Below are 26332 nucleotides of genomic sequence, written 5' to 3' on the forward strand. Positions count from 1 at the left end.
ATTAGAAACATATATCAATATTTTTCACTTATTATGGATATTCATTTGCTCCTGAATTTTCTTTGGCAGTCCTGGGTCACTGAAATGATCTGAAAAAAAAAGAAGTTTTTGGCTTTAATTTAAAAGTTCAGTTTCACACATAAAAGCACACATTATTATTATTATTGTTATTAGGCTATTATTATAAAATCAATTTACCTGCTGCAAATTCACGAAAATCTGTAGGCCTTTTCAGAAACACATCTCTGTTAAAAAGAGAGAGTGAGGGAGAGGGAATGGATGAATATTAAAAAAAGGTTACATGATCTTGATGGACATAAAACATAAAGACTGACCTTAAGAAGTCACTCAGTAACATTTGCACCTCTGGATGAGACCTTAAATATGTTTCATTAGCTATGCGCGTCTTGACCTGGAACATGTGAAATCACACAATTTGGGGTTTGCTTTAGAAAAAAAAATCAACAATCACATTTCCCATACAATTTATTTAATGAATGTCATATAATGGTTTAGGCTACTGTTCTTTAGAGTTACGAGGTAAATTTGTAGATCTTCATCCAGCGCCAATAAAATCTGCAGACTCTGCAGGAGAATATGAAATACCTTGAACTGATGCAGCTTCTCCTGCTGCTCGGGGCTTAAAGCGCCGACATCGAGCTTCTCCAGAGTGTTTCTCTCCGCCATCGATGCGTCTCTGCTGTTGTCCCTCAAGCACCTGATGTTGACGTGCTTCACGGATTCTGTTACTAAGCAACACTTCCGTATGCATTTTTCTGACACATACACACACATGTTGGTTTTTGTGGTTTATGGGGACTCTCCATAGGCGTAATGGTTTTTATACTGAACAAACTGTGTGTGCTATTGCCCTACACCAACCCCACACCTAAACTTAGCCCTCACAGGAGACTTTCTGCATTTTTAGATTAAAAAAAAAAAAACAGCATTTAGTATGTTTTTTAAGCCTTTTGAATTACGGGGACATAGGCAGTGTCCTCATAAACCACCTTCATATTGTCATACCCATGTCATTATTTGTGTCCTCATAAACCACATAAACATGCACACACACACATAGCCTAAACCTATGTATATTCTTCAGCTCATAAATAAATATTTATTGTTTGTTAATACGTAAAATTCTCTATTTTTTTTTAGCTTTCTGTTGTTTTGTGTGTATTTAGTGGTGTATTTTTTTCTTGTAAAATTATTATAATTTGTGCTAACTTGTTCAATGTTTAAACTTGATTGTGCTAATTTGTTTGAATTTGCTACAGTGGCATTTTATGCAATTGAATAAATAAACAATTAATCTCCGTGTATGGGCACTGAGGGCTCACTTCCCAGTGGGCTGCGAAGATATTTCCATTTAGCAACGCGTCATGGCAACAAATAATATAACGGTAATAATTCAAAGCGGTGACTTGGTAAACACTGAATTAGTTGTCATTCCATGTAGCAGCCAACAAACCGAGACAGATGGCATGTAAGGCTGTACCCGCCGGTAAGTGAGATTTTATTTGTTTACAACGCTATAGTTCGTAGCTAGTTTCTAGCACCGCTTCTAAATCTTCCTCAAGTTCATGTAGCCGTGGTCGCTTGCTTATAATCAACCCAACGGAGAAATTCAACATTTCAAAAAGAAACATTGCTCTTGTCCAGTCGCATGATCGTGTTTTCCTCAATTCAAAGAAATGTTTGAAAGCACTTCTTGTTCAAACACACGTTCACAAAACCAAGAGTTGGCGTTACAGTTTTTTTGAAATGCTTGTGACTCGACAGATTTAAAAACTCGAATAATTGTCAAAGATTTAATGGCAATTTCAGAATATCCCAAAACACAAAGATTAAATAAAAGCTACAAGGATGGAAAACCTGAAAGAAAGAAGAACGTCCTATAAGAGCCCAGAACTACAAGCAAACAAGATTTACAGCAAAACGAAACAAAAAGGCTTTGGAGACACTGACCTCATGTGGAAATACGTTATAAACTTTATATTAGCCTTCATAATATAATAAATATATAATATAGTTATATTTAGTATACTTCTTATATTTAGTATATATATTATATTTTTATTATATTAATAAAACTCACTATATTTCACTGTTTGTGTCACTTAGTGTGTCTGTGTTTTCTCTTACTCTAAGAGTGGTGTTTCTCTAACCAGAAATATAGCATAACCATATAATATAATATAATAATATATATATATATATATATATATATATATATATATATATATATATATATATATATATATATATATATATATATATATATATATATATATAACCTGACTTCAACTCTCCTCTTTGACGCTCTCGCCGGAAGCCATTCATTTGCCGGCGGCGGAGCGGCGCGTGAAGTCAGGTCAACTTTATGGTAATGAGCTATGACGCGGTTGGGCGGCAACCAATCGGAATGTAGAAGTCCTCCGCTTGAGAGGGTTCCAGAGAACGCAGTCCTGTAAACTTTGGTTCCGACCACATTAGTTCCCAAGCATTTTCACGCTAGAACGCTTGTTTTTCAGCGGAAATGCAATTCATTTCCTCAAAACAACCGATTTGACCAATTGCATTTAGGCTACACTTCAACCAGGACAGTTTGTAATGTAGGCTGCGCACAAATTAATGTTAATGTTAAAGGGGCTATGTGTAGGTTTTTACTTAAAAAAATCTTTAAGATAGAGTTTTCATTTGTCCATATATGAGCCAACCATAATGTAATAGGAAGAATGACACATTGACTGTCCACCACGGTTGCCTCTATCAGCCTGTAGGCTCAGTTGTGTCTGGAGGAGGAGTCGGGTCTGAATTGGCGCGAAAATTCACAAAATGTGACGTCATGCGCGTTCATGTCTACAGCGGCAATCGCTAACGCTAGTGTTTGAAATGGACTCTGCGGACGGAAAGAAGCGACCAGCCTCCAGCACAACCCAGACACTCACGAAAACTCCTCGTAAGCTTAAAAAAATATTTTAAAAAAGCCTTATCTAGTGCGCACCGAGAGCGAGCATGAGACTGGCTGCAGTTCCTCTAATGGCCACTGGTGTCAGTAACTGTTAGAAATTTCAGAACTTACGCAGTGCTCCTTTAATTAAAGACCTAGGCTAGTAAGTCTCCTATAAACTGCATGTTGAAATTAGACTAATTTAGCAATTAACCATGAACACAAAAACACACCACAAATGGCTTTTATTGGTTTATTTAGTTAGCAAACATGTAACTATAATTAAGTTATTTCCATCGATCAATTTCTTACTTTCACAATTAAAATATTTCTTAACTTATACCCTGCTTGTGGTCAGTAAAGGCTAATTCTGAACCAGGCTGGTTTTGTTCATCAGCTGAGGCTCTAGTTGATCATATTTTGCAGTTCTATAAAATAGAAAATAGTGGTTTAATGTCTTGTGCATATGGCATTAATGCAATATGAGTTAAATATCTGTTTGTCCTGCAGACAAGGAAAGCCTAAATAACATTAATGCAATATGTGTTAAATACCTGTTTGCCCTGCAGATGAGGAAAGCCAAAATGACCAGGGTTATGACAAAAGTCGTAGCAACAGCAATGGCACAATCTGTAAAGAAGAACATTTCACCAAAATAACAATGTACAACAAAAAATGTGTCTTGGTGTCTTGACATTTGCTCTAAGATAAATGCTTTATGAAAAATGCATACACTGATATTAACTACAAGCTACAACATTTCTAATGGTAACGTGCCAAAATAATAGTCCTAATAGTTCTAATCTGAGATAATAATAATAGATTATAGAGATGATATTAAAGAAGATTATACTAATGATCTATGATTTGCTGCTTGTCCATCTTGTCATATGTTCTCTCTTTTAATACATTTTTACATGGTTTTACTCACAGCAAACTCCCTGTACTTGTAGTAATATTTTTCCTTCCCCTATCTCCAGAGCTGTAGTCTTGCTTCCTCATCAGGAATATATTTCCTGTTTATATATTTTTAAAAGGTTCCTAAGAGAATTCCCTTAGTTTAGTGCAGTTGTGTATCTTGTTGTTTTGGGTTGTGTACTTAGATCTGTTTGCTCTTTGAGATTGCTCAACTTAATTTTGACATTGAACATAAACGTTGAAATTGTTTTTAGGAGTGGCTTGCAAAACAAGAATTTCCGGATGGTGATTTTCACAAGGTTCAGCAAAACCAGAGAGAGAACTTGCATTATTTTTGCATTCTGTGGTTCCATAACTTTGACCAACGAAATGAGGATAATTATTACTACTGTTCTGTCTTGTGTGGAATTTCTGAACTGCAACCATAACAAAGACAGTGAAGTCTGGTAAGAAACAGTGTGCATGTGATTTGCAATGCTTGTTTTGCAGGTTATATTTTGATGGTAATATGGCGATCATACAGATTGGCAATGTCTATGAAAGTTTAACCCTACATTTTTGCCATTTATCATACTGTATTTTAACAAATGAAACAGTAGTAAACTAGTAAAAGGTTATTGCCTGATCACTTTTTTTCAAATGCTGGGTATTTGGTCATTTATATTTATTTTACAGAATATACTTACAGTGTCGCATCACTGATGAATCAGTTTTGATGGCAGAGGAAGATATATCTGTAAATGCAGTTATATTACAAAAAGTCAGTACATGCATTTGCAAAATCTTCCTCTAATATCACCACATACTATATCCCTACCACCATTTCCTGAAGGCATATTTGCTGTGCACTCTAAAGAAAACTCCAGCTACTCTAACACCGGACTAAACTTTTTAGGTTATTTCATTCCAGTAACAGGATTTAGTAACATGATTCAGATTTAAAGGTAATGACGTTTAATACCTCCAGATTGCAGGGTTGTGCTACAATCTTGATTGTTGGTGGAATTTATGCCTGATAAAAGAGACAGAATTGGATGCCACTGTTATAGCTTTTGTTATTGTGGAGAGCAAAAAGCAAAGCGATAAAAAGTGAAAAAGTACTCACAAGAACATGTGAGGTCATTGGTGTATATCTACAGGAGAATCAAAAAGCATTCATTTGTACAGTATATACAATCCTTAAAATAAAGAGCAGTAAATGTGCTCTGAAAAGATGAATAATTGTTACTGTACTCACTGGACAAGAGACGTGGAATCTGACTGAAGCTGGGCAGTAAGACACACTTATTCCCTGGCGAGTTACGTTATTGAAGGGATGAGAAAAGTGAGGTGAATTTCCATCCAGGATTGCAGTGAATTGCTAGTGGAGAATTGTGAGAGATTCAGTTAACATGGTTAACATAAACTTTCACATATTGAACATTTTGCTTCTTTTCGCTAATGCTTGTGCAAAACAATTTTTGAACAATCAGTGACAAATAGTGTCAGAAAATTGGTGCATATTAAACTAGTGATATAATCTAGATAAAATCTAGATGACAGTTATATTAAGGCACGTTTTGGATGTACTGCATAATAACGTGAAACCTTATGTCAGCCTGGTGTTTTAGTGGCCATTTTAAGAAGAACAGATGAAGACATGGGCGCCACTACCATGTAATGGTAGTGACCTCTTGTGGTTAACTTTATTTAAAACACAACATGTAAATAAAGATGAGTTTTCACGTGGAATTTTAGCCTTATCATGGGGAGTACTGTCCCATCCTATCCAAGTTTAGAAAATAAGTTTGGAGAAAAAATGAAATTAAAAAGGCCATGAAGTGCCTTTCCATAGTAGCTACTCAATGGCTTGTCAGAGGGGAAGTGGTTTTGATATTTACATCAATGGTCCACTCCGCATCACACGCAGGATCCTGCACATTCACGGCTACAGCGTCGGGCAGCTCAAAGTCATAGGATGAATCTTCTCTCCGAGTCCCAACACACTTTTCACCTGCTGCGCGAAATTCATCAAATTAATTCAGTCTGCCTGCCATAATCCCAGCATTAAAACGGGGTTTTGAGTTTAACGGCAACTGTACTCTCTGGCTACTTTAAAGAATGTCAGGTTACCTATGCATAAAAAATCCCACCTACTCGGACTGAGCTAACCTCATCACATTTGTCTGCCAAAACGCAAGTGAACTATATTTTGTAATGAACTCCTTTAAGTACATTTTCACAAGGTACGTCATATGAGAACTTGAATAACTCCAATAGCTCATCAATAGCCTATGCGCCTATATTTTCGTTTCAGCATCACTAGGCTATCGATGCACATCATCATAGTTATAAAATGCATTTTCTTTAACTACTAAAATGGGAAATCTTACCTTCGAGTGACTTTCCCTCGATGAGAGAAAAATTCCAGAGCAAAGCAAGCAACAATAGCGCGGTATGCATGATGATACCGTATGTGAGGCTGCGGCTGAAAGAGCGTAATGAATAAACCGGTATCATACAAGTTAAGACAAAGTTGTCGCCCAGTGAAGACATCAAGTATCGCGCTGTCATGCGCGCGCTTCCATTCGCTCTGTGCAGCGCCAATGCTTCTCGAACTTCTTTATAAAAATCAGGAGGCCCATTTCAAACAAACAGTTGGAACTATTTATTGAGGTTTTGCCTGATAACAGTGGCTCTTTATCTTTTTATCGTCACTCTCATTTTGATTTGGAAGTAGTGGCATTATTTACTCTGACTTTACTTGGCTTGCCCACCCACATCCTTCTGATCCCGTTATAAATTGTATAAAACGAAACATTTTCTGAAGAATTTATGTGATTTCTTTTGATAAAATACATGGAATAAAATCGTATATGGTTAACTGAGAAATTATAGCTACAATTAGCTTCAAGCTACACATGACAATTAATGAGATTATACAACGCATTGCTATCAGACACAGGAACAGTTTCTTCCCTCAGTCAATACATCTCATGAACACTCAATAATAAACGTGGAACACACAACTAATACATTATCCATTCACCATACTCACTTATTTTATTTTTATTTTTCTAATTTCTAATTTGCACTTGACCTGTACATACATAGTTGTCTATATTATATATTATATATTGTGTTTTTTTTTTTTTGCAGCTTTGTATATTGGTTATTGGCTATTTCTTGTTATTTTGTTTTTATTATCTGTGTCCTGTCCTGTTACTGTCTTTCTGTTACACTGTGGAGCTTCTGTCACTACAACAAATTCCTTGTATGTGTAAACATACCTGGCCAATAAAGCTCATTCTTCTTCTATTACTACTGTTTCTAATGACTGCTGACTGTGGGGCATGAATGAAAAGTAATGTAATTAGTTACACTAGTGCCAGAAAGTAATAAGTAATAATATTACTTTTGAAAGGAGTAACTAACAATAATTATTTTTTTGAGTAACATGCCCAATCACTGGTTATAAATATAAATATAAAAACAATAACTAATTTAGGGCCTGTTTACACCTGGTCAATTCATGCGTTTTCTCTGATCGGATATATTTCTGATTTATTAAAACATTTCCATTTACACTTGGCCACATCAATGTGTCTTCGCAAAACGGATATAAATCCGTTTTTCAATTCCCACGCTATATGCAAATGTAAAACGTTTTTACAGGAGCATATAGGGGCCCTTTTGTTGTGAGGCATTTAAAGTACCATTTAAAATGCCACTAGACGGTGTCAAATAGGCTAATGTTTATTTTTGCTGCAAATAAAACGAAAAAAATAAATAAGAATAAAAACATGGTTACTACCATGGATACTATAGTTAAAATATGGTAACCACAAATTAACCATGGTTTTGCTACACTAACCATAGTTTAACCATGGAATTTTCAGTAAAACTGTGCTTAAAAGGTAATGCCACTATAAAAACCATGGTTAATTTTCGTAAGGGCTGGTTTGTCATTGCTTGTATGTACATATTCCCTAAAAAACAGCTATGGACATAATGTGACAGCTGGGTGAAGTTTAAATAAGTTACTCAAGACACATCTCCATTCTGCTGTGTTGCTTCTCATGTTCTAAATAAAAGCAAGAGCGCACGCTCTGTGTGAACGACCCCATAGAACGACCCCATAGAACCCCATAGATTTTTTTTTTTGTTGTTGTTGTTGTTCTCTGTGATGCTGAAGAGACTTTTCATGAGATGCAACTATCATTTTCCAATCTTGGCTGACCTATTGCCAACATATGCAAGGATTCCCAACTGATCTCAATTTGTTAGTTACATGTCCTAACAAACAATGGAACATATACCTCACTAAAAAGGAAATATCTGGAGCATATGCCAGCCGATTTAGTATTGTATAGTATTGCTTGCGGGCACTGAAAGATGGAGAGATGTGCTTCAAACTGATCTGGCGTGAATGGCTGGTGACAAAGTGCACAGTAAGATAATTAACTGGTCTTGGTCACTTTACATGTCAGTCAGATGGCCTCTTTCTAGCAGATTGTCATTGGTCAGTCAAAGGACTGGCTGCACAAGGGCCTTAATCTTGCTGCAGGAAAGGTTAATTTATAATTATTCAGCTCTTTTATCAGACATGGGATTGCCTTAGACAATAACACCTGATCAAACCTGATCAAAAATCTGTTTTAATGAGTTACATTTGTTCTTAGCATTGGTTGTGAAATATAGCACTGCTGGGTTAAAGTAGTTATTTTCTATTTGTAGTTATTTATAACATTTATCATTTTATTTTATGGCAAGTTCATTAAAGCATGAAACATTAGGAAGTGTCAATATAAATGGTGTGCTTCTGGCATCTGTGGGAGGAAGGAAACTGGTGTCAGTACGATATGAACTCTATTTCAGTTCAAAAGATTTTCACATTTGCTGAGTGATGTTAAATAAAAACAGCTTGTTTCTTAGTCTCACCTTTTTCATGTAAAAACCTGTCATGTCAAAACCAGTCACTACGGTTGTTGTGACACTCCAGCAGTTAGTTAGCTGGCTGGATATGAGAAGGTGCATCATTTCTATTGTCAGTGGAATGTAACCCTGCAGTGGGTTACACAAAACTACCTTTTTAAAACTTTGAAAATAAACCCAATAGGCAGAACCCAGCAGTAGATACATGAAAGATAGATAGATAGATAGATACTGCTCATACTGCTTGTTTCTACATCATCATAATATTACTCACACTGACACACTCAGAATTGCACTCATTATTATGCCATAATGTATTGCCTTGATTGTTGTTTACACACAAGAAATGTGTCTTGGTTTGTCAGGTAGTTTGTCAATAATTATGTATATTTTAAACTAATCAGTGAGGTGTTAGCCTTGGTATAATTTCAATATTGTGATTTGTTCTGTCCCTTGGGCTAACACATGATTCTTCAAATTGGTCTGAAGGGTACTGTAATTTGTTATAATATAACACTGTGGATTTACACAGCTCTAATGAATTACAAAAGCAGATTATAAGAAAGGGAAATATAAACATCAACTGAAGCACACCCTTCTCTAAAATAACTTTGTTAACTTCATGTCCATGGTCACGTTTAAGGCTGCTGGAAAGTACCTTCCTCTGGCAGGGGGAAGGTAACAAGACAGAGAAGGTTTAGCAAGTTTATGGCACGTCTGATCACGTCTGATCTGATTTAGCACTGCTGCTAAAATATCTTAACATCTTTGGAAACAGACATACAGCCACAAAACATTCATAATATTAGTTTTTTTGTCATTCTGTCACACTTATCTGTATGAGACCTCTGGAAAACAAGGCAGGGACATTTAGGCAATGGTTTGTTAGTTGCTATTAGATGTATTTAACAAAGAACTAAAGTAACATATGCTGAGGTATTGAGCAAGCACTGTTCTCGCTGTGAACCACTGATCTCTGGCTTAAAAGTCATCACAGACAAATAAAAAACAAGGGATTCATGTCATTGAACTCTGAACTCTGGATTACTGTACTGTTTGGGTGAAGAAAACTGTAGCCTGTTATTATCTGAAAATGGACACTAGTTTGGTAAGACATATTTAATATTTGACTTGACAAACATTGATGTATCCAAGTATTTAATATCCTACGGTAGCCTACGTCTGTGTATTCTTAGCAGAAATATCAGTCATTTTTAAGTTAAAATAGTAAACACTTGCATATTTCACTGTAAATAATTATGGCCCCTTTCACAAAACTTAACATTGTAAGTGAATGGTTTTTAATTTTTCATGTTGCTCATACTAAATGACCAAAAATATTCATTTATTGTTTGTGTATTTGACTATGTTATGTGGCATATGTGACTAATACTTGGAGGATGATAGATCTGTTCTCCTTTAGGGAAGACTTAAATGTTGAGTGAATGTTGGCCTACTTTGTAAAATGATTTGAGGCATAGAAAGGTTAGGCTATAGTTAACTAGACACCACTATGTTCTTATGGGATTTTATTAATAGAAACCCCAAATGACTTTGCACCTGGAATGCAGGGGTTTAAGTGCTTTCAATGTAGAGGTTTTATTGTGATGTTGAGTAATAAAATAGCTCATGAAATATTACAAAAGCATAATGTGTATAATGCTTGCAACTTAGCTGACACTGCATAAATAAATCAATCCAAATGGCGTTTACATTATATGACATATTTAGAATAGAAGAGGTCTACATAATGAATTTATAAGCTTTTATATATGACAGGTGGAAGGGGACATTTGACATTTGAGGGGTATTTCAGCAGCACCTCATTTTATTTATTGCAAATGTTGCAAAAAGGAAGTGTTAGCATTAAATTAAGCTCAGTTAAGAGCAGTATGATTGCTGGTAATGCAATAATCACAGACAATGAAGTCATCATCAGCACATAAAAGAAAATTTACATAAATTATATTACACCTGTACAAATCATATGAAGTTTCCCAGCTTCTGCTGCTTTTCTAGATGATATGCAGATAATGTGAAACATTATGTCATTCTTATAATTATGGACCATCACTGCTGTTCACTGCATTTCCTGCCTGAACAGAGACAGATGATTTACATACAGTACAGTTGCACATAATATTCTCAAGTTCTCTGATGTCACTTCATGTCTTCCTCTATGACCCACATCTTTGGGACCCAGCCATTATATGAACCTGAAAACTTGAGACAAAATATATTCATGTTTGTTCCACAGAAAAAGTCATACAAGGTTGGAACAACACAAAAGACACATTTATGTTAGCTATATGATTTTAGGAGCAGTGGCTCCTAAATGGCTATGCCATTTATAAAGTTTCCTTTCAATGCGCACAACCATTGTCAAGATAATAGCCTCACTTCCATTTTGCTTAGAACTTGAACTTGAAAATGAAGATTCACTGAGGGCTGTGGGTAAATGTAACGAATATCTAGGTCAACAGCTGCATACAAAAAGTTGAACAGATTTCCTGATCTGGTGATATGTGTGAGGTGATCGTAGTGACATGATTGGCTGCTCTGGAGCTGGACAACATTTCATTTTTCTTCTGTTAATATGGCAACTACTGTAACCTCTAAGATAAGCTGGGAAATTCCCAGCACTCGTATATAGTGTAGAGACGTTTGTCCATTGCTGTTGTGACAATATTAGAGGTTTCAGTATTGAAGGTTTGCCATATTCCTTGCTATATTAAGCATGCATGTAGAGTCACGTGAATAGTACTGAGTCACTAAAATGATCAACAAAATAAACTTTTACAATAAGTTGATCTTTTGTTGCTAATGGTAACATGTAAACAGAACTATTTCCCAGTATTCTGATCATCTGATCAACAGTTTCCCGGCAAAAACATTTGTGTAGATTCCTAAAGGTTGTGTGAAACTGGTTGTTGTCATTTAAGTGTACAGTGTACATCTGGCCACGAACCATGGTTGTGCTGAATATACCACCCTGTTTAATGAAATGAAACTATATTAATACATGTTGTATGTTTTGTGATGTAAATGTAACTTCGATATATTAAGTTTGAAATTTTGCATTTGAGATCAAATTCACTGTTTAGATATGATAGACACAGAGTTTTGTGTTGACAGGGCTGAAACCCTTAAAGACCACTTCAATGGCAGACAGACCCACCATGTGTGTCTATGTGAGCACAGCTGTCTGTTAGATGACATAATGAGTTACAGTCTTTGTCAGTGTTAAGGGTTTGTGATCAGTCAACACTTTCACAGTGCAGCTCTCATCCTCTCATCTGCTGTTTATTGAAAAATTATCTGTGTAGAAAAATAAATCAGAAAAAAGTGTAGAAAAATAAATCAGGCACACACTCAAAATGGTTTTCTAATATTTTATTTACAGAAATCCCCATAAATATTTTGCACCTAGTGATTTTGTGCAATATAATATGTAAGTAAATATTATTAAACATCATTCATGACACGTTGATACAAATATCATCAAACCTAGCAGTGTCCGCATCCTTTACCACAAAGTAATAGTGGACACTGTATGAATATAAATCAGTGGCTACAGTACAGGAAGGAAATAACTTTATCAGCAGATAGCATAGCATATAGGGACCACTTAGAGTCAAACCCCCGTAAAATAAATATATACATGTAGATCATTATTGTAAATTTACTACATTAGTTTTTTGTATTTTTTATTTTTTTCAACACATCGACTTGGAATTATAAGGTTCTATCTGACATTTTTGTCAAAATGGAGTTATTCACATATTCTTATTCTGTGACAACTTATTTACATTATGTGATGTTTCTTTTGTAAGCTGTATACATTTTGGGAATTTGTTTAGAAAACAAGTCTATGGAATGCAAAATCTCACAATTGCTCAGAATGCAGATAGAACCTTATAATTTCAAGGCGACGGCATGTTAATATTTGAGGCCGGATCTGAAGCAGTGGCAGGTGCTGAGTGGATTTGATTAGTAATGTATTAGATGCGTGTACTCACTGGCACAGCATTTCTTTTCATTTTGCTTCCACAGCAGCAGTTTACAGGAAATACTTGCCTTGGTCATACAGTTACTTTTATGTTCTCACACGTATTTTATGCTCACTATAGTGCCATGCAATCCATCCAAGTTCTTTCACACAGACAGACTGGACCAGTGATAGATATATCAATAGTTATACTATAAGTTACATATATCAAGTTACATTATAATTTAGTTATTTATTTATAGTTTTACTTGCATATACATACGTACAGTTATGCATACTAAATGCCCGTTTGCATAACAGACAAAATATCTAATATAAATAAATATAAATATATAGTTCTATAATATATAATTGCATTATATCATTATTTGGTAACACTTTAGAATAGGGAACACTTATTCACTATTAACTATGACTTTTCCCTCAATAAATTCCTAATTTGCTGCTTATTAATAGTTAGTATGGTAGTTGTTAAATTTAGGTGTTGGGTAGGATTAGGGATGTAGAACAAGGTCACGTAGAATAAAGCATTAATAATGTGCTTATAAGTACTAATAAATGGCTTATATTCTAGTAATATGCATGCTAATAAGCAACAAGTTAAGAGACCCTAAAATAAAGTGTTACCCATTATTTCATCATATAGCTTCATTTCGATTAGTTAAGAGTCATGATCAGTTTAGTTAAAAGGACAAACACAAAATCAAAAGATGTTAAGTCTAGCGTGAATAAATTCTACTTATTTTACTGATCTTCTTCATTTTTCTTTATCCCTTTAATTATCTAATTCTTTACAAATTCTTTAAACTAAAAAAATAAGCCTAGCCACCTCTCTAATGTTCAAGACAAGGTTATGACCTTCTTATATATAAGATAAGATAATAGTGAATGACTGAAGAACTCCCAGGTGCAATGATGTAACTTCTCCTGTGGTTAAATAAAAAGGAAAGGGAAATGGTTTTAGCGGTACTCACTGCTGTATGTGCTGTAATTCACTGCCTAATATAATGTAGTACATTTCAAAAGAAAAGATCAAAGATGATGATTTGAACTATTTCACATTATAACAGCAGTATTTTATCAAATACCATTGATGCTACATACCACAATCAAACAGCAATCTTTTCAGCAGAACCTTGACCACTCAGAACATATCCTGATCTAGAAGCACAAAATTATACAGATATTAAAAGACATATATTACACAAAGCCATGTGTTTAAGCTTGTTCGTGGCAGTTTTTAAGAGGACCTCACCTTTGTCTTTTCCGATAAAGCACAGTGATGACAATGACAATGACAATCACCAACACTGCAAACGCACCCACTCCAATATAAATATAAATGTTCCAGTTAGGAAAACCCACTAGGAAACAAACAAACATAAAAAAGCACAACTTATTTGAGCACTTTCATGTTAACAGCTTGATACAAATTAGCGGTGTAGTATAAGCAGCTGATCTTACCTTCAGGAAGTGTAGTCGGAGAAGATCCATCACCTGCAACACAATCATTTCATTCATTGTGCAGACTAGGCAAATAAAAGATCTCTAGTGTTTTGTTCTTAATCAATTATATTACTATGCCCTAAAGTTGGTGTATTGAAGACACTTGCTTCAACATTTACAGGTTGAAAAAAGTGTGTAGCACTATATTGCAAGGTTGAAAAAAGTGTGTAGCACTATATTGCAGACTCTTGCATAGCAAATTCTTAACCAGGTAATAAGTATTCTATTGTCAAGATATGAAGGCATGCTTATAAAGATTATCTAGTCAGTCAAATAAGTATATAGTAATAAAAGTATTACTTACAAGAGCACCACAGCTTTTCATTGATCTACACAATAAATAAAAAGAGAAATGAAAATGAGAATGAAAGCATGAAGCAAATCAATGTCCGTTTGGTTATGCTATTATACAGCAATAAGCCCTGTGAAGCCGTGGTTTACAGTGAATTTATAACAGGTAAGGGGCGTTGTTACACTGGTTGGAACCTATGGTTGGAACAAAGTGGTTGCCAAGCAACACACAAAGTAAACAAAGGTGTAGGTTTGTAGTGTAATTTACACCGGCTTTGAACGTGGCTCAACCAATCGGAATCAAGGACCGGAACTATCTGTTTTATAATATTAATTAAATACCTAGCGGTACATAAAAGCTAAAACACGTTACCAATATTACACTTACATTGGCGCTGGGGCAGATGAGCAGGCATTCAAGTCTTTCAGGGCACGTCTGTAAGATGGCTGCGTTCACTGTCAAGTTTGCAATTGGGAATATGTACGGCATATTTCCTTCAGCATCAGAAATCCCTGCCACTTTCTCCTGATCAAAAGAGGGAGAGAGAAGGAAAAAAATAAAGAAAGGTAGGATGGTAGGGTTAAGAATATATGTATACATTTACTTTTTCACTGATGCTATTTGTAATGTATTGTTTATAGTACTTTTTTGACGTTTACCATGAGAAGAATACGTTTCCAAACCCTTTTGAAAATATTTGAATTTCTGTTTGATAAAATCTAATCTGATCTTAAAGGGATAGTTCACCCAAAAAAATTAAAATTCTGTCATTAATTACTCACCCTCATGTCATTCCAATCCTGTAAGACCTTTATTCATCTTTGGAACACAAGATATTTTTGATGAAATCTGAGAGCTTTCTGACCCTGCATAGACAGCAACGCAACTGGTCCAGAAAGGTAGTAAGAACACTGTTAAAATATCAGTGGTTCAACCTTAATTTTATAAAGCTGTGGCAATTCTTTTTGTGTGCAAAGAAAACAAAAATAAAGACTTTATTCAACATAAAGTTGAAGACTTTATTCTTCTCTTCCATGTCAGTCTTCGACACGTGTTCATGAGAATATCACGATGCATGCGTGAACGTGCATCGTATTCTCATAGCATCATAAAATTACGCTAGAACCACTGATGTCACATGGACTATTTTAACGATATCCTTGCAACCTTTCTGGGCCTTGAACGTGTCAGTTGCTTTGCTGTCAATGGAGGGTCAGAAAGTTCTTAGATTTCATCAAAAATATCTTAATTTGTGTTCCAAAGATGAACAAAGGTCTTACGGATTTGGAACAACGTGGGTGAGTAATTAATGACAGAATTTTCATTTTTGAGTGAACTATACCTTTTATTTAACTCACAATTATATACAAACACAGTCTGACTTAACAACTGTGACAATCAAGAAAAAGCTGTGCCTTGTCTTGTCGCATCACCCAACATCTAAGTAACGTGACATACAGCCAAGTATGGTGACCCATACTCGGAATTCGTGCTCTGTATTTATCCCATCCAACGTGCACACACACAGCAGTGAACACACACACACAACAGTGAACACACACACACCGTGAACACACACCCGGAGCAGTGGGCAGCCATTTATGCTGCGGCGCCCGGGGAGCAGTTGAGGGTTCGGTGCCTTGCTCAAGGGCACCTCAGTCGTGGTATTGAGGGTGGAGAGAGCGCTGCACATTCACTCCCCCCACCTACAATCCCTGCCGGCCCGAGACTCGAACCCGCAACCTTTGAATTACGAGTCCGACTCTCTAACCATTAGGCCACGACTTCCCCAATAAAGGTCTTGAACTGTCCACAGAACATTTTCCCAGAAGTGTTGGTTTTGTGTGCCCTTATTTAAAGGTCATGGCACCTGAGCAACCCCCACTCCCAATCTCATACCCTAAAATGACTCCAGTTAACTTGTGGAGAAGTTATAAAATAGATAAGAGGTTTACTTAAATTTTCCCCACAACAGGCCTTGGTACAGTTGTTTGTGTGCTATTAGTTAAGCCAGACTTTGTTTTCTTGTTTGATTTTGACAAAGTAATTAATGCAGAAATCCAGATATTTTGACAAAATTATTCATATCATTGTATGTTTACTTAAGACATAAAATATATACATCAACAAGCCATTGGGTCTCGCAGTCATAGATGTCCTCCTTAACTTCATACGGCATATTAAAGTAGAACTGTCCATCACTCAGTTTCTCCCCTGTGCATTGCAGCACATCAGATTCTTCTGATGACAGTACGATACATAACAGCAAGGCCACAACTGAAAGAGACAAGCACAAAACAACAAAACAATCAGTATACTAGGTTCATTTGGTTCATTAAAAACAAACAAACAAACAAACATACAGAAGCCTATGCTGCTCTACAAAGGCAAAATGCAACTTTGGACAAAAACTGATATTGAATACTGCTATTACATATTTATATCTATTTGTGACCCTGGACCACAAAACCAGTCATAAGTGAAATTTTTAAGCTTTTTAAATAAATAAGCTTTCCATTGATGTATGGTTTGTTAGGATATGACAATATTTGGCTGAGATACAACTATTTGAAAATCTTGAATCTGAGGGTGCAAAAAAAAAAAAAATCTAAATACTGAGAAAATCACCTTTAAAGTTGTCTAAATGAAGTTCTTAACTATGCATATTACTGATCAAAAATTAAGTTTTGATATTTACGCTAGGAAATTCACTGAATATCTTCATGGAACATGATCTTTGCTTAATATCCTAATGATTTTTGGCATAAAAGAAAAATGGATAATTTTGACACATACAATGTATTTTTGGCTATTGCTAAAAATATACCCCAGTGACCCAGTCACATTTTACACTTTTGCTCTGAATCTGAGCATTGCTAAACCCACCAGTCACAGGACAGATCTAAGATTTTCAAACTTTTTTGATGCCAAGGACCCCCAAATGATATTATCCCCTTACAAAGGCCCCCTTTTCTATACATTTCAAGGTATTTTAAGATTAATTTACTGTGTGAGAAAAATAGATATTGTAAAAAATAATTAAATACCTGACCCGTCTTTGAAATCCATTTTTTATTTTCCCAAATTCCTTTTTTTTCCCGTTTTAATTTTTCTATAATCTGTTTTAATGGTTATATATATATATATATATATATATATATATATATATAAAAATCAAAAAGCATGCCCAATTAATTGAAATCACACAATTTCACAGAAATTTATTAAAAGTTGAACAGAAATGACCTTAAGGCCCAATGAAATCAGTTTTATTTATTTTTTTAATCTCAAATTCAGTTTTATTTTTTACCAAATTGTGTTTTCCATTAATTTTCTGAATTCTGTTTTAAATGTTTCATTAATCTTTAATAATTAAAAGCATGTCTAATTTATTTATTTCATAAAAATATATATTATTATTGTTATTTATTTTAATTTTTTCCAGAAATAGTTTGTGGATTTACATATTTCTGGTAAATAATCTCCTTAAAATTAATGTTTTAATAATACTTTTATTAGTATTAGAATTATCATTACATTAAGTAATATATTTCTGTGATAGATTCTTCAAACAACCAAACTTTTATTTTGACAGGTTGCTGTGAAGACCTTTAAAGGGCATATTGCAGGTTAGAGACTCCAGTGAGTCGATGTATAGAAAATACTGTAGGAACTAGATTTTCTTTCAAATACGCTATTAAGGCTTCTGGAGTTGTTTTTGTGAGAGAATTTTTACTTCCGCATCTGAAACGCGCCAAAACAGGAAGTGACGCATCAAAAGGGAGAGCGGTCCATTTAAACCACAGGAAAACAATGGATGGCAATGACGCTGAGGAAATTTTAAATGTGTATTTACACTCGTATGACGGACCACAGATAAAATGATGAACCTGCTATGCAGCCAAGAGAGCAGGACAGGCCAGGATTAGACAGAACAACGGTCGGAGAAGACTAATTGAGTTGATGTGAGGAGAACAGGGCAGGTGTTTGGTGAGAGATCAGTGTTAGCTTACAGATATACACATGTTAGCTAATGTAATCAGGCAATAGCAATGCTAGTATTGATACTACCAGTAATAGAAACTAATAAGCGTTGATCAGGCTTGTCACACTCGTTAATATCCGACACTAACGTTACGTGATAGTGGTCTCTTATCACCGCAGGAGAGAAGAGATAAACACGTTTTTGATTCATAGGTGCTTGTGTGGGAAATGCGAGGAAAGCATAGACCTCTCCAGGCCAGCAGACACATGTTTTAGTGCAGAAATCATTTATTACTGTAAGCTAAACACTTGTATACATGTATAAATACATTGTTAAAGATTTTAATATTAAAACAGTCTGAATAATTGATTCTCAATTACAAGTTAACTCTATTTAGGTCATGACTACCTATAAGTAACACTTTTTGATACCATTGGTATAACTCAATCAATAATGACAGCATACAGACAAGTTGTCCGCTGGGCCTGTGGTGCATGTGTTGTGTCAGCCATTAGAAGATAGTTTACAGAGGAAGGAGGACTTTATAAAGGTTTTGAATGGCCCCATTTTGTTGACAATCAATAAAAAATAAAATCACAATCAAGCAGATCTGCATTTATGCTTAATTCAATTTAGTTTTATTTATACAGCACTAAATCATAAATATTATTTCATAGCACTGTTAATACCCAACTCAAAACACAACATTTCAACCGTTAATATATATATAATATACTACCAAAAGAAATGCCATCTGACCCATTTAAAAACATTTAACAATCTTTCAGTCTGGGTATCACACTAATGTGTTGTTAAAGTGTGTTAAATCGTGAAGGCTGTGCTAGATATACACCAACGATGATAATCCTCCGGTGTAAAGTATCGTTAAGTGACACAGCACCGCGGTGTTTGAAGCAGATGCATTAGTGAAGTCCCGTCTCTTCAGCTGCACTAATGCACCGAGGCCCGGAAGATACCGTCCTATTTCTTGTTAGGAAACCTGTGGACTCGATGTCCTGACAGGCTGGAGTTTGTGCAACCTCCACAAACACAATAATTTACCATGACAATGATAAATTGAAATAAAAACAACTACCAAAAACACACTGACTCGCGCGCGCTCAAAGCAGAGCGCGGCACACGACTCCCTTATGTCACGTAATATGACGCGATGTTGAAAAAAAAAACGTTTTTTGAGAACTGTCCAGGAAAGCGTCACTTTTTTATCTAAATTTGTGCCCTCGCGTCTTGTAAAACATTTTCAATTATTATTATTTTTTTTAACCTGCAATATGCACTTTAAGTTTGTGTTTGTGTTTGTAAGTGAAGTGAAGTGACATACTGCCAATTATGGTGACCCATACTCGGAATTACTCAGTCGTAGTATTGAGGGTGGAGAGAGCGCTGGACATTCACTCCCCCCCCACCTACAATCCCCAACCTTTGGATTACGAGTCCGACTCTAACCATTAGGCCACGACTTCCCTAAATATGTTATAACAAAAGTTTTTCTCAAATGAAATGGTAAAACGCTTTTGAAGTGATTCTCAGAGCAGCTCTAGAAATTGTTTATGTATTTATTTACTTGTATATTGAGGTGGCAGGCTGCAGAAAAACACGCAGTATATGCAGGATTCATATTTATATAGCGTTTTGCAGCTTCCATCCACATTCCTTGAGTAGTTAGGGAGAAAACATTGAAGAAGGAAATATAATTTATGCCAATATAGATAACATCTGTGCTCTAAACTTAATGTAGTGGGGGATGGGACTTTTTCTTTAAAAAAATGAACAAATGCACGTCAGCAAATAAAACAAAAAGATGATGTTACCCACTTTCATACAGCTATTCAGTGACAACAACAAATAGGATTTCCCCACTGTTTTCAATGGAAAAGCACTTCCATGCACATGCTACACTGCTTCTGATACAACAGCAACCTACTGGCCAGCAGAAAAAAACTTTATTGTTGGTTTATTAATAATTTATTTGAGCCTATATTTATTATACATTTATGTAAATGTCAATCTTTGTCTATAACATGATCATACAGTTGCACAAGCACAGTAACTTCTGCACACTCAGGGAATTTCCTCTTGAGGCCTATGGAAAATATCTTCTCAAAACATTCACTTTAATAGTAGGCTACTATGACTTCATAAAATCTCATAAATCACATGTTACATCATACTATAACTGCCACAGGTCACACCACAGGAAATGACTTTCTCCTCATCCAAAAAAAACAGCTTAACAATAATAGCCTGAGGGTTAAGTTTCGTTTAAGGTCGATAAAATATATTTAATTCAGTGTAAAAGCGATTCTTAATTCGTCTGCATTAGCCTAATTCCCCGAGAGAGTATTGTCTCGGTTTAACTGATACACATTATCCTCTCAAATGAGAATGCCTTTATGAAGACCTTATATTCTACACTTATATTCAATCATAATCATGATTTGAGAGGCAACTTCCTAATAGGAAACTCAATACAGTAAAGCCAGCAAATACAGAACAATGTTAAACTAACAATCCAAATGCGAACGTCGTGTAAGGCGGTAATTAAAACAATAATAAAACGCCGAGTTTGACGTATTTGGCTTAATGAAGCTAAATCTGTGAACTTTTTAAAGTTTTTTAAGACCCATTTCAGATCAACGACGACTAAAACCACAATGGAGATAACAACACAACACATTGGCTTAACAAAACGTATTGTAGTTAGCCGCAAGAAAATGAAAGTAGTAACGCTACCTAGAAATTAATTATTTAAAAAGCTTACCGAGAATAGTCAGAAGAGCTTTCATCTTGAATTGAAGAACAGACCCTACTACTACTGCACTTTCTGCCAGATAGTATACTTCCTTCTTGTCAAAACTTGGAAAGACCTTTGCATCAGCATGCAGAGAGGGGCGGGGCTAACTCGTGTTGAACCCCAACCCAAGCCTACGCCTACGCAATAATACAGTGTTGGTAGTTCAGTTATTCCTTACAGAAAGTTAATATGTTATATAGTTGTGTTTTTTTGGTTACTGATTTCTATTTAAGTGTACAAATTTAAATTTTTGACTGACACATGACATCTGTGTCAGGCCATGCCACATAAAAAAAAAAAATTGAGAAATGGAAACAAGCTTTAGAGTCTCTTTAGACAGTCTCTTACTTTTCCCACATATCTGATTACAGACATGAGTGCAAAGTATTGTTTACAATTAAACAACAAGTGTTTGTTTAGACTTGCTGATTAGAATTTCAGAGCATAATCAGAACTGTTTCTTACTGACTATCTGAAATTTTTTTAGTAGCAGTTTCAGACAATAGACACCACATAAGAAACAGAAGAATACAAACACGTGCATGAAGACATACAAATAACTAGAAAGAAACAGAAATGGCATCGTTGCAAATGTATACAGCTGCATTAGTATGGGCATACTGTAGTATATGTACACTTTCATATTTAAAGTCCACAATATTAAAGTGTAGAGTCAATAGTAAATAACTGTTATACTAATAAGCTTAAAGAGGTTTATATATAGCCAGCCAGTAGTTAAACGTATCCTCAGATATGTTGCTCAGTGCTGGCCCTTCATAAAGATCCAACACCCATTGATGATGATATAATATGATATGATGGTATGTTAGCTCACATGCCTACAGTAACCAAGAATAATGTCAGATAGTTCCTCATTCCTTATTCATAATACTGGTGATAAGCAACAGCTGAAGAGGTGATTCCCCTATGTTTTCTTTTAATTCATCCCATTTACAGGAAATTGCTGTTGCTTTGACAAGGTTTTTGTTCAGACCACCACACCCGTGTTTGTGTTGTGCTCTAACAGTCTGTATAGAATCTAATAGTTTTGTTTTTAATTTAAATGCAATACCATTTAAAACTAGAGAGGAAGATTTTCCTAAATGTACGTTTAAAAAATGACTTTTAGAAAACACAAATTTGATAAAATCTCCACTATTCTATAGTTCATGGCATGTGAGGCTCCTTTTCAGTGTAGGTTTATGGGGGTTGTTTCTGTTAATGTAACCAAATTTACAGGCAGTGTTTCAAATATTATATCCTGTTTTATATCTTGTATCTTCCATCGTCATGATGCAGGATGCTATTGGCAGTCAGCACACATCAGCTCAGTAAAGGGAGGATTATCAAGTACAGAACTTCTGTTGCTGCCCTTTATATTTTGTCCATTTCCACCATAACTTTGGCTCATAACACTGAAGAGGGATCAGTGGGATCATATCTTTGGATCAGAATTTCATGGAAATTTTGTGTTAGGATCACTTGACCTGGCTAGCAAGCAGCCTTTAAAGATGTCTGGACAAAAAAGTCAGTAGTCTTCCAGGTGATCAGGGTGTGGCAAGCTGCAGAACCAGAGCTACTCTCTTTGTTATGTGTTGTTCATTTATTTATTTATTACTGTTGTTTTTGTTAAGTGAAGTTGCATATGCAATTTAGGATTTGATGGAATATTGGAATGAGAATGGGGTTTGCCGGAAAATCCATATATGCATCTTGATTTTCTCCTTTATATTGGGGTAAGGATTAATCAGATCGTGGCTTAAACCAGGGCAATAATAATTTTATTTTAAGAGTTTAAATTTGGCAAAACACCAATTTTTTTTTTTTTCATTTTTGAAAGTATTTTTGAACTGGCAGTTCTTCCGTCCCTTTGAGAAACCAGAACACAAACTCCATTACAGCAAACAGGATAAGAACATTTAGATTTTTACCCCCAGCAGTTATTTTATGTAAATGATCATAAATATATTTTAAATAACTGAATCTGCCAGAAGAAACATGTATGGATGTAAATGGTTGGTTTAAGACATTTTTAATTTCTTCATTTCTTCTCAATACTTTATAAGGTATGCATTATTGTTTTAAATGTAAAACTTAACTTCACAATAGATTTTATTAGAGGAGATACCTTTAACAAGACAACTAGATAGCAAAGACAAAAGATAAACAAAAATATAATACAATGTGAAAATAATGATGTAGAAAAAATAAAGTGAAATTCTTACAACTGATGACAGAAATTACATATTTTACATAGTTCTCTACAAAATGCTTTAAGTTCATCTCATTAACACAAAAGCTAGTGTTGGGGAAAGTTACTTTTAAAACTTATGCATTACAATATAATATTACTTCATAAAAAAATAACTAACTGCATTACTTAGTTATTTTTATGGAATGTAATCCGTTATGCTACGTTTGTGAGAAAACAAAAAAACATTTACAAAGGCAACTAAAGAAAAATTAACGAGTGGAAAGAAATTACAGGGGCAATCTCTCTGGAGCAACCTGGGGTGCAGAACAGGCAGATTGTTTCGGATCCTAAACACCAGATATTTAATTTCTCCTGTGGTATAAAATAAAATAAAATAAAAAGCATTGCAAAATCAAACTTTCTTTGAAACAGATAGCTTTTGTATATGACCAAGAAAAAAAATATAATGCAATCTACTCAAATTTTAAAGACAGAAATGTAATGGTCCTTATGCAAATATTTCTTCTTATCAGATAAAATGGCAACAGTAATCTTACCTATACATAACGTTGTAAATCCACCTATTTCCAGATTTTAGATAATACCAAACAGATGCAAAAATGGTTCCAATTACAGCCACAATTCCAATCCCAATCACAGCAATCGCCCAGTTAGGGAAACCCACTGAAACATAAAGGTAAAAATATAAAAAGAAGCAAAATCACAGATGAAATTTAGACTAGGCCTATTAAAGGCTAGACAATTTCATTTACCATTACCATCCTGTTTGTGCATGTTTGTGTTCAAATCTGTAACTTCAGACAAATACACACAAAATCAGACTTTATACACTGAAAGTACACTGGTTTCTAGAGAATGTATGATGGATGCTTCATGATGCTTACCTGTATAAGTGATCATACAGTTATACTGTAACAGAAAGAAAAAATACATGGTTAGAACTTCTGTCCATCTAAGCACAGTGCATTAGGAGCCACACATGCTTGTTTACTGAGGTGTACATGCACAGACATATTCAAAACTTCTACCTTGACACAGTGAAGTTGCCATTCCAGGTTCTGGCAGGTGTTGACAGTCAGGTTCTCAGGTGTTACATCAACTACAATTTCTAACTTACTTTTACTGCCACCCATAGCTGAATCGACAAGAAATGTTCCATTCTATACATAGAACAGAAAACGGAGAAATTACTAAAACATTATACTTAAAAAAAAAATGATATTTTAAGAATGAAATCCTGAAACTCGCCCACCGGAAAATACCATCCATGTTCGCAATGCTTTGTACTCAAGTCTTTCATGTTCTGCGGCAGAGGGTACGTGTAGCCCGCAGAGGTGCTCAGACTCTCGCAGGGTATTTCCTTTTCTGCAGAACATTCTGGCAAAGACAAAACGCAAAGTAACGATGACACTTTATCTGTATTTTCTTACTCTTTATATTTTAATAGTCACTACATAGCCTACTGGATAATTTAGTAGGCTTAACGGAGTTCTATAGTCGGTAATAAAATAAGTGCTTTATAAGTCTTTTTAAGATTAATGGAAAAACTCTTACCGTGAGAAAACATGCTAGATCTCACATACGCACAGGTCGCAAGAAGAAGAAGAAATGCTGCTAGTCTTGCCATAACGCTGGCCAGCGATGTATCGCTGTAACGGCTGCGTATCCGAGCGCTCTAGCTTCTCACATGGACTAAAAGACACCCGGAAGACCGGCGGAATTTAAGGCGTCTGCACGCGCCTAGCAACCTGCTGGAGCTGCCCGACAGTGAACACCTCGAAACTGACATGCACGTTGAAGCTGAACAGCTAGGGATTTCCACAACGCGACATCTCTGGAATATTTCTTGCATAAAGCCACTAAAACAATTTATCTACGAACAAAATCGTGACTTAATGGATAATCTTTCCTGTAACAACTGCAGTTTCACCGTATGCTACACAAATCTCAATTTTAAAGACAATAAAATCACACGTTTTTATCAATTTCGAAAATGGATAAAAAAAGAAATTCGAAGTATGTTATATCCTGTTTATCTTCCCTCTTCAGAAAGCCTACCATCTTCCATCAATACTAAACACACATCAGCTCAGCAAAAGGACTTTCATTGCTGCCTCTCCCAAAACTTTGCCTCATAACACTGATGAGGTATCAATGTAATACTATCTCTAGAGACTTGAGGGTAAAATTTTTATTCAGTTCAATCAGTCAGGAGCATCTTTAGAATCTTCTGCCTGGCCACAACCAAGCAACCATTCAGAGCACCCTAGCAAACATAAGTGGGGGCTTCTGAGAAGAATGTAGTTGCAATGCCGAGGCAGCAAATTCTAATTTCGTCTAAATGTAACGTGATGCATACTTGAAGATGAAGGAAGGTAGTATGTGTACCATGTGCGGGTGAAGATTATTTATTAGCAAACAAAAGGAAAACACTAAACAGCTTAGAAACTAAGCATATAACACAAGGAACAGGAAACAAACCGGAAACTCCAGGAACAAAAATAAGCACACCAAAAAATAACAGCCATGCCTGTACAACACTACATAGTTTGTAGTGTTACTACTATAGTTTGTGCTTGCTGTTTAATAACCATGGGAAACTTAGCAAACTGGTGATTTACCTGTAATGGAAACTAAAAAAAGTCATAGAGACTAATTTTTTCTTATTCTGTTCTGAATACCGGTGAAATTTAAAGGATTTGCTGGCAAATTATAGGTGACT

At 35.3% G+C, this 26332-nt stretch overlaps 4 protein-coding genes and 1 long non-coding RNA gene across 6 annotated transcripts in view; 1 reads left to right on the forward strand and 4 right to left on the reverse strand.

The window, feature by feature from the left end:
• Window positions 1–24: 24 nt before the first annotated feature.
• riiad1 (regulatory subunit of type II PKA R-subunit domain containing 1) lies at window positions 25–687 on the reverse strand (the record flags this gene model as incomplete). The annotated part of the gene is made up of 4 exons (XM_079445512.1): window positions 25–89; window positions 199–245; window positions 336–412; window positions 607–687. 4 exons carry the CDS (start codon window positions 685–687, stop codon window positions 25–27), a joined length of 270 nt encoding a protein of 89 aa, XP_079301638.1.
• A 2509-nt stretch (window positions 688–3196) lies between these two features.
• Window positions 3197–6587, reverse strand: LOC306887520 (uncharacterized protein). 2 transcript variants are annotated; one of them, XM_079445305.1, is made up of 8 exons: window positions 6247–6587; window positions 5755–5870; window positions 5112–5234; window positions 4980–5007; window positions 4836–4886; window positions 4561–4608; window positions 3511–3586; window positions 3197–3384 (listed from the first exon to the last, which is right to left on the reverse strand). In XM_079445305.1, the coding sequence occupies exons 1-8, from the start codon at window positions 6425–6427 to the stop codon at window positions 3321–3323; spliced, it is 687 nt and encodes a 228-aa protein (XP_079301431.1). In that variant the 5' UTR covers window positions 6428–6587; the 3' UTR covers window positions 3197–3320. The 2 variants fall into 2 exon arrangements, with proteins under 2 accessions (XP_079301431.1, XP_079301432.1); XM_079445306.1 differs by having other exon boundaries at window positions 5755–5867; window positions 6247–6321.
• Window positions 4022–26332, forward strand: part of LOC306887521 — a 121046-nt gene continuing 98735 nt past the window's right edge. Inside the window, exon 1 of the long non-coding RNA XR_013785687.1 lies at window positions 4022–4320. This is a non-coding gene — a long non-coding RNA (uncharacterized lncRNA). The remainder of the gene's footprint in view (window positions 4321–26332) is intronic.
• On the reverse strand, window positions 12231–21452 carry LOC306887192 (uncharacterized protein). Its single transcript, XM_079444767.1, has 8 exons — window positions 21363–21452; window positions 16718–16872; window positions 14983–15120; window positions 14608–14632; window positions 14262–14294; window positions 14053–14161; window positions 13902–13958; window positions 12231–13724 (listed from the first exon to the last, which is right to left on the reverse strand). Exons 1-7 carry the CDS (start codon window positions 21385–21387, stop codon window positions 13907–13909), a joined length of 537 nt encoding a protein of 178 aa, XP_079300893.1. The 5' UTR covers window positions 21388–21452; the 3' UTR covers window positions 12231–13724; window positions 13902–13906.
• On the reverse strand, window positions 23414–25369 carry LOC306887193 (uncharacterized protein). Its single transcript, XM_079444768.1, has 7 exons — window positions 25165–25369; window positions 24863–24987; window positions 24639–24770; window positions 24495–24519; window positions 24363–24404; window positions 24147–24273; window positions 23414–23961 (listed from the first exon to the last, which is right to left on the reverse strand). Exons 1-7 carry the CDS (start codon window positions 25235–25237, stop codon window positions 23952–23954), a joined length of 534 nt encoding a protein of 177 aa, XP_079300894.1. The 5' UTR covers window positions 25238–25369; the 3' UTR covers window positions 23414–23951.

The sequence above is a fragment of the Barbus barbus genome (assembly GCF_936440315.1).
Source record: "Barbus barbus genome assembly, chromosome: 21".
Classification (NCBI taxonomy): Eukaryota; Metazoa; Chordata; class Actinopteri; order Cypriniformes; family Cyprinidae; genus Barbus; species Barbus barbus.

Coding starts and splice junctions, on each gene's coding strand:
- LOC306887520 (XM_079445305.1), bottom strand. CDS start 6,427: ATGACAGCGCGATACTTGATGTCTTCACTGGGCGACAACTTTGTCTTA. Junction 3,587..4,560: donor TTCATCAGTGATGCGACACT/GTAAGTATATTC, acceptor TCTTCTTTACAG/ATTGTGCCATTGCTGTTGCT. Junction 3,385..3,510: donor CTCATCTGCAGGGCAAACAG/GTATTTAACACA, acceptor TCTATTTTATAG/AACTGCAAAATATGATCAAC.
- LOC306887192 (XM_079444767.1), bottom strand. CDS start 21,387: ATGAAAGCTCTTCTGACTATTCTCG. Junction 15,121..16,717: donor AGACCCAATGGCTTGTTGAT/GTATATATTTTA, acceptor TCTTTTGATCAG/GAGAAAGTGGCAGGGATTTC. Junction 14,162..14,261: donor TCCGACTACACTTCCTGAAG/GTAAGATCAGCT, acceptor TTTGTTTCCTAG/TGGGTTTTCCTAACTGGAAC.
- LOC306887193 (XM_079444768.1), bottom strand. CDS start 25,237: ATGGCAAGACTAGCAGCATTTCTTCTTCTTCTTGCGACCTGTGCGTAT. Junction 24,520..24,638: donor GGCAACTTCACTGTGTCAAG/GTAGAAGTTTTG, acceptor TTTCTGTTACAG/TATAACTGTATGATCACTTA. Junction 24,274..24,362: donor GCACAAACAGGATGGTAATG/GTAAATGAAATT, acceptor TTTATGTTTCAG/TGGGTTTCCCTAACTGGGCG.